This window comes from Syngnathus leptorhynchus, chromosome 21 (genome assembly GCF_054491065.1).
Source record: "Syngnathus leptorhynchus isolate UIUO chromosome 21, UIUO_Slep, whole genome shotgun sequence".
Classification (NCBI taxonomy): domain Eukaryota; kingdom Metazoa; phylum Chordata; class Actinopteri; order Syngnathiformes; family Syngnathidae; genus Syngnathus; species Syngnathus leptorhynchus.
Genome location: NC_141215.1, coordinates 5,830,935 through 5,838,576, shown reverse-complemented (window position 1 = coordinate 5,838,576; position 7,642 = coordinate 5,830,935). Strand labels below are relative to the sequence as shown.

At 45.9% G+C, this 7,642-nt stretch overlaps 1 protein-coding gene across 1 annotated transcript; it reads left to right on the top strand.

Annotated features, from left to right (window-relative positions):
• Positions 1-2,245: 2,245 nt before the first annotated feature.
• Positions 2,246-5,341, top strand: ppp1r3aa (protein phosphatase 1, regulatory subunit 3Aa). The gene is made up of 4 exons (XM_085902569.1): positions 2,246-2,976; positions 3,268-3,320; positions 3,394-3,443; positions 3,594-5,341. Exons 1-4 carry the CDS (start codon positions 2,261-2,263, stop codon positions 5,154-5,156), a joined length of 2,382 nt encoding a protein of 793 aa, XP_085758695.1. The 5' UTR covers positions 2,246-2,260; the 3' UTR covers positions 5,157-5,341.
• The last annotated feature ends 2,301 nt before the right edge of the window (positions 5,342-7,642 follow it).

Sequence of the window (7,642 nt, the reverse complement as noted above, 5' to 3'; positions counted from 1 at the left end):
TTATTTTTGGGTGTACTGCGACCCCGTGTGACGTCACGGGCCACCTGCTCCGCAAACAAATTCATTAAAATAAACTTCTTTTTTTTTTTAATTCAAATTGTGATTTAAAATGATGGTTCCTCACAACTTAACCCTAACCCTCACAAACCTAACCTTAACCTTAACCCTAAACGTTGATGGTTCCTCACAACCTAACCCTAACCCTAACCCTAACCCTAACCCTCACAACCTAACCTTAACCCTAAACCTAACCTTCACAAATAACCACAATTTCAGTGGCTATAAAGGGATATTTTCACTCAGTGAAGTGTCAACATGTGATTTAACACAAATAAAAAGAGCAACATGTTTTCTGCAAAATAATATCCGAGTTAACATTTAGAATTAGCAATTGCAATTAAATTACACAGAATATTGCTGCAAAATGAGTGCAATATCAAGGTGCAAAAAGATGTGGGAAGATTGTCTCACATGTTCACAAGTCATTCGGCTTGTGGAATAATTTATAATAAACACAATTTTTGCAAAGACATGGAAATGACTATCATAATCACTTTGTCAAAAAAAGGAAAATACTTTTTTAATGCAAATACTAAAATAAATGCGTGTTTTTTATGCATAACTGGGTGTGATGAATTTGATTATTGCAATGTTACGACTTATTCTAAATCAATTATTTTAAAAGAACCACGATAAAAGCAAAAACCAACCTTCATTCTGAAGAAGCATGGTGGTCCTAAATAAACATGTTTGAAAATGTACAAAAAAAACTTCCATTCAGCTTTTAATGGTGTAAATATGTCGTGTGTTTTGGTATTTGTTTGTTTGTGTTATAAATGATGCGAATATTTCAATTAAAACGACATCTATGCTGGCCTGAATTGCAATTAAACATGTGGGGGTTTGCTGACACCAAGAGGTCATATGTGAAATGACAGTCACCAATGGCCCAAAAGAAAAAAAAATGCATCTTTTTGATCATGAGGAATTTTACCCATCGCAGTTGCAGACACAGAAAACATACTCTGTTAATGGCCCACTCAAAATGTTGTGTCATACTGGAAGTTTTTTAAGTTTCTATTTTAATTGATTTCCTGTCAATCAAAAGAATTTTTTTATATAACAGTCATTTTTTTGTGGATTAATTGCAGTTTTTTTTTTTTTTTGACGACTTACAGTATGACCAACCGTTGACTCACTAAAAAATTCTCTTTGCATGAGCCTTATTGAATCTTATCATGATCAAATAGCGCTCTCTATTGATCAAGCATTGACATTACAAGTCTTCTGGACTTTTTTTTTTTTTTTTTTTTAAAGAACACTATATCCTCCCAAAAAATATTCCTGACCATTTTCACTCGCGTAGTGAACATGAGTTTCTATGTTCCTCCACACGAGAAAAGGAATGACGCCTAATAATAGCCGGAGCCTAAATAGGCCATTAAAAGTCATTAGAGGGAAATATTTGGCTGGGGGAACAAAGTGGCCTTTGTGGACAGAGGCCACCTGTGAGGGATTGTGCGACTCGCATTGAAGTCTACTGACAAGATTTACTGTAACCGTAAGGGGCTGGTGGTCGCACAGCATATCGAGGATTAGTTGAATTAAACTTCACATGGCTGAATGCATTCATCTGGCCAAACAAAGAATAGAATGAGATTTGCTTTTTGGTCCAGAAAATGAGGTGAAAGACTCACTGGAGAGAATAGTAAGTAGATCACGAAATATTTATTTTATTTATCATTTATTATCATTATTATTTATTTTAATTTTTTGGGGAGATCATGAAACATGTTTGGAGCTGGAGGTCTACCCCAAAACAATGCATTGTGGGAAATGTAGGATCTTGGGGATATGGGGGGGACTTGAGGACACATGTTGTGGTCTTACTAATAATAGGAGAAAGTTGCCTTTTTGTCGGGATTTTAGAGGAATGCTCGCATCATCCCTGCGGACGTGGGCTTTGTCATGTCCTGAGTGCTGTTACATAAGACGGGTTTGGATTTATTTATTCTTGTCGCTAGCAAACACATTGTGGCGGGATAAACGAGGGAAGGACCAATGCGCTTGAGCCGCATGTGTCCTATTAATAGTCTTGGCCCGGACTCAGCTGCAAGCCGACTCCATCTGTCCAGTCACGTAGCCTCTTCTCTTGCTCGCCCCTTCTCCGATGTTACCCCCCCGGCCAGACTGAGGGCACTGCGCTCGGCGTCACCCTCCGAGGCAGACGGACGGCAGGACAGGCCGACAGCTGGCTATCATGGAGGCTTTGTCCGTTCTACCCCTGGAGGAGGACAGGTTGTCTTTAGGGAGGCAGGAAGAAGAGGTCAGGATGGAGGCCTTCCCCCCCTGGGGCTCCACTGCTGATGAGGAAGAACCCGAGCGGGGAGCAACTCCCACAGTCCGGAGAAAGGTGTCCTTCGCCGACGCCTTCGGGCTCAACCTGGTGTCCGTCAAAGAGTACGACGACGTCAACGCCGGCGAGGACCCGGAACAAAAGGCGCCTCCGCAAGAGGAGTTCTACCTTTCGTGTCTTTTTGCAGCACTCTCATCTGAGGAGGAACTGGTGCAGCGGTTGGAGGAGCAGATGGTGGAGCTGGAGAGGGTGGAGCTCCTCCCGGGAACCACAACCCTCCGAGGCTACGTGCGGGTCCTCAACCTCTGCTTCAGTAAGTCCGTCTACGCCCGGATCACCCTGGACGGCTGGAAGAGCCACTTTGACCTGCCGGCCGACTACGTACCCGGATCGAGCGATCGGAAAACAGATCGCTTCACCTTCCAGTACACGGTGGCTCTTCCGCTGGAGAAAGAGGGGACTCGGGTCGAGTTCTGCCTGTGCTACGAGACCTCGGCCGGCACTTTTTGGGCTAACAACCAGGAGATGAACTACGTCATGTTCTGCCACCTGAAGAGTCCTGCCAAGCAACAAGTGCAAGAGGGATTGAAGGTGAAGAGGAGTTGCCTCAGAGCCAACAGGTAAGGAAGAGTTGGGCTTTTCTCCCTCGTATCGCTTTTGGGGTTAAAGTCGGAGCTGGCAACTCGAGTGCTATTACGTAATTTTACAGTGATGGATTATTTTGCCCGTATATGGTGCTGGTGTCTGTCTCCCTCGACTGCTGGATAGAGACAGACAGGCACTTCCTGTGTGTACATGCTCATCTGATTGCATCGTGGGATTATTTTTTTTTTCTGCAAGTGACATCGTCCCCTGCTGAAGAAAAAAAAAATAAACACAGGAGACTGACACGTGCGTTTGTGCTATTACAGGAGGGCGAGCGCACAGGAAAAAGAAACTACGGACGTGCTGACACTTGCCGCAGGTGTGTTTACGATTACATTACTTTGGTCAAAGTCGCCCCTCCCCCATAAACTCTGACCCTTGTCGACTCGCAGGGGCAGAGGAGGGTCCGTCGTTATTCCTGCCCGCTGAACGCAAACCTTTGGTGAGGTTCATTTCTGGATTTATGATGACTTTGTCTTACGAAATTGTTTTGTTAAAGCCTGAAATAAATCAACCGGCAAGTTTATTTTATTTTACTTTGAGCGTGAATGTTTTTTTTTTCCAACTTTGAACTTTATGACCTCTTTGACAGGTGGCGAGCCTAAAAAGCCGACAGAGAGCGGCGCGCTTGGCGCACGTGAAAGACATTTTGTCCCAGAGGTGGCGTGACCCCGCCAACACCCTTCAACCCTCGGGGGAATTTTTGCTTGAACGCCGAAGGAAACAAGTTCTCACCTATCACCAAATTCCTCTGATTACACTGGACTGGGACAATGAGAAGGAGAAGCAGTGGGTGAGATCCAACATGGACCGGAATATCTGGGCCGGGAGAGCCAAAGTGGAAAACGCAAAAACCGCGCTGTCTGTCAATGATATTTGGGGAACCTTTCTTAACGGGGAAGGTCCGAGCCCAGCTCACGAAAGCTCCGTGTGCGATGTGTGGCAGGCGTTTATTCACGGGCCTAGCAAATGTGGAGTTTCCGAGTCGGAATGGCTGCAGACCGCCGCTTCGGTTCCCCCAGCGAGCGAGAACCAGAACGTACCTCGGAATGCAGAGCCGGCCACCTCATCACATGCTCTCCCGGATCACGTTTCATTAAACTCCGAGGACCGCCAGACAGCCAGCGTTGGCGGCGGCGCTGAAAACATAACCGCGCTCGGGTCGCCCGTGCTTGTGTCTTGTGACTCTGTTGACATTTTAAGTAAGTGTCACAAGCAAGAGGAAGCCCGGATAAAAGGAGGACTACACGAAACCGAGCAGCTCGCAGCTGCCGTAGAAACAAGCCAGAGGGAGTCGACGACAACAGACACGACAGCAAAGACTCGGGACGGTGATGAGATCTCACGGCGAGGGAGCCAAGAATGGGAAGAACCACACAATGCGATAGAGGACACGGCGGCATCTTGGGAAGCTTCAGACGGACTCACAAAGAACTGTAACGGTGCTGTCGCGTCTACAGAAGAGCCTCAGAAAAACAAGGCGGGTGAAAATCAAACGGCCGAGAGCTACGGAGTAAAACCCGCCAATGCGAACCAAATAGGAGACGTTCAACTAAAGACAGAAGGGGCGACATCACCTAAGAACCCCGAGAACATTCATCGGAAAAAAAATGTTTTTTGCGCTCTTGAGGTGAAAAATGAGGAATCGGACGCACGGGGTGACCGTGTCGGCATCTCCAAAAATGGTGCAACCTTGGTCATAGAACCAACAACAACAATCGTCCATGACGATGTTTTGTACCCAGATGAACGTCACGCAACAAAACAAGGTACTGAGAGAGTCCAAACCAAGCAAAGTCATGTGGGCCCTCGTGAATCAGAACCTGAGTGCAGACAAATTGGAGATGACTCAGTCAAGAGGGTCCATGGTGCTTCCCGAAGAAACACAAATGTTAATCAGGATCCGGCGGGAAGTAACCCCACAGAAGAAAGCCAAAGTCCCTCCAGGGGGTCCGGCGGTTTCATGTGGTGGAGCGTCTTGTACATCCTGAGTCACATCAGCAGAATGCTCACCTGCAGCCTGCTGGTGGCCGGGTTCTTCGTCGTCGTCGTTCTCTACGGATTCCCGGCGTTCTTTGTGCTCTACATGTTTACTTTGGCCTGGTGGTTTTACAAGTGGAGGGGCCCTCGAGGGGCAACAAACAAAGTCAGTTAGGTCCGAATGATGGACAAGATACGGTGTGCGAGTGTGAAACGACACTATAGTCATTTTCCTAATTTTTGGCACTGTAGTGTACGAAGGAAGGACGAGGGAGTAAGTGCGATAACACTTTTGCTTCTGTGATTTTTATATTTGTATTTTTTTGCCTTTCCTACTTTTTCCAAGTAGTGCCGTGGTTGTCTGGCTTTCTTGAATAAACTCAACGACTGGTCACAACATTTTCAGGAGACTCGAGACGCATTTTTAGCCGCGACGTTTTGGCAATCAAAACAAAGTTTGCCTAGCAACAACAAAAGGCTCGTGATGTTGCTGCTTAAACACCCCCGCCATTCACGGGAATAAACTCTGTGAACCTCGTGGACTCTGAATAAGAAAGCCGCTTTTGCCTCTGCGGAGCCATCCATCGTTTTGTTTTTAAGCGCCTGTCGAGCATACTTGGAAGGAATTCAAATTTGCCCGTCAAACGCTCGCAGTGTAATTTATCGACGTCTCGTTATGACATCACGCACTCAAAACGAGTTCAGGTTTCAACGAGTGCGTCACCGTGGGCGGTAAAGCAGTTCAGCACAAGTCACTTGATCCAATCCGGGGTATGGCGACCTTTTGTAAAAACGGGCAGCGATCCCACGCTGGCAGCCTCAAAGCAGATGGCTGCTCGCCAGCGTTGGCATGGCAGAAGGCCGGCTTCGCTTTTTCAAATATCACACAGAATGATCTGGTAAAAGTGGGTGTGACATAACCCCACATGGATTTATAATTGAGTGGAATCACATGCAAAGGCCTGTGGAGTTAAAATAGAGGAACCGTATATCAAGGATCATGTGAGTGATATTTTCAGAAGTGCAGCCGTCAGGATAGCCACTGGCTACAAAATCCGGACTGGAATACACTAAATATTCTTAACACAGCTGCGACTTCATCAAGGTGGAGCAAATTATGAACAGTAGCAGATAGCAATCAAAATAAACACAGGTTAGGTTCATGTTGTAATGTCACCATCATCCTCTAGATGTCACTGCAGCTTTACTTATCACCCATCATACTCTGCTAAATGGATTCGTGTGGTACAAAAATCACCTCAAGCAAATATTGGACACCATCTGCATAATCCTGGACTTGAAATGGCATTTGAAATAATAAGCGGTTGCATGACGCAGAAAGCGACACAGACAAAACAATCGTGCCCACTCTCTCTCTCCGTGGCAACAAAATAGATAAATAAATAAAAAAATCAGCGTGCAATGAAGCGCACTGCCGGGGACAAGAGGGTGAATGAGGACATGGAGCATGAGTGGATGAGAGCTCTAGCGGAGGCTGGGCCTCGCTACGAGGCCCGAGGGGACCGGAGGAACTCGGTTGACAGATCGCAGACCTGACAAGCCTCCAAAACACTCCGCCACCATCATCCATACATCCATCTATCCATCTATCTATCTATCCTGCACCTTGCCAACAACATGACCCCTTTACCCTTGCGAGTAGCCGACTCCCTATACCGCTGGAGTTCTTACGTCAGGGACAAGCTTCCAGCTGCTGGTGCTCCTGACACTTGACATTTTGGATGGTGGGACGTAGGTGGGACAAGCAACACTAATTGCAGCCTGTTTGGGGATTTGATAGTGTGATGCCATATGGCGGTAAATGGCACTGATGCCATATTATTGGCTAGTGGCCATTTCTTCGATTTTTATATATGGGACTCTAATACAGATGTATATAACTAAGGTTACTGCTGAATTACACAAGCAGGAGAAGAATAAGGGAGGATTGCATAACAATTATGACGGCACCTCTCCCATTACGTTTTGTCAAGCCTCGGGGGTTGGGAATCTTTTCGTTATTTTTGTAAGATTTGACGACATTTTCCGCTGATGATTGATTTTTCATGGCATTTTTTTTCAGGGAGGGTGGGGGGAGTCGGCTGCCAATGTCACGTTTGGGCCGCCATATGCACGGATGTGTTTGTGATGCTTCAATTCACATGAGAAGTGGAGCAAGGCTGCGTAGGGGTGGTACGAGGGGGTGGAGACTTATGCACTCTATGTACGGAGGCGTCAAATGTATTACAGTGTGGCTTGATTTTTGTCGAGCGGGCGTTTTAGGTCATGGCACCCTCGACACTACCGATCTCAACATTACACAAGGCAAGCATTTTTGGTTTTATTCATATAATTAATGAAGTGCCATTTTTATACTCAGGCAATCCAATTTGGAGATCCCAGTCAGTTTTGCCGCCAAAAAAAGGTCACACGTGGAGCAGATTTTTTTTTTTTTATGTATTCCATCCAACCACGTGTTGCGGTGATGATCTGCCGGCTTTTTAAATCCTTTTTTGGAGGTCATAACAAATCAAAATGCGTGTTTATCAGGCAGCCATCGCTCTCACGTCTAATGAAAAACAGTCAGCATTTTAATTAGCAGTTGGCACACTTGCGTATTTATGGAGAACTTAATTCAAGTTTTTAAAGACTGCCCGCTTC

What these genes read in the sequence shown, in the direction of transcription:
- ppp1r3aa (XM_085902569.1), top strand. Translation starts at nt 2,261, where the DNA reads ATGGAGGCTTTGTCCGTTCTACCCCTGGAGGAGGACAGGTTGTCTTTA. An exon ending in AGTTGCCTCAGAGCCAACAG is followed by an intron (nt 2,977 to 3,267) that starts GTAAGGAAGAGT and finishes GTGCTATTACAG; the next exon opens with GAGGGCGAGCGCACAGGAAA. An exon ending in CCGCTGAACGCAAACCTTTG is followed by an intron (nt 3,444 to 3,593) that starts GTGAGGTTCATT and finishes CCTCTTTGACAG; the next exon opens with GTGGCGAGCCTAAAAAGCCG.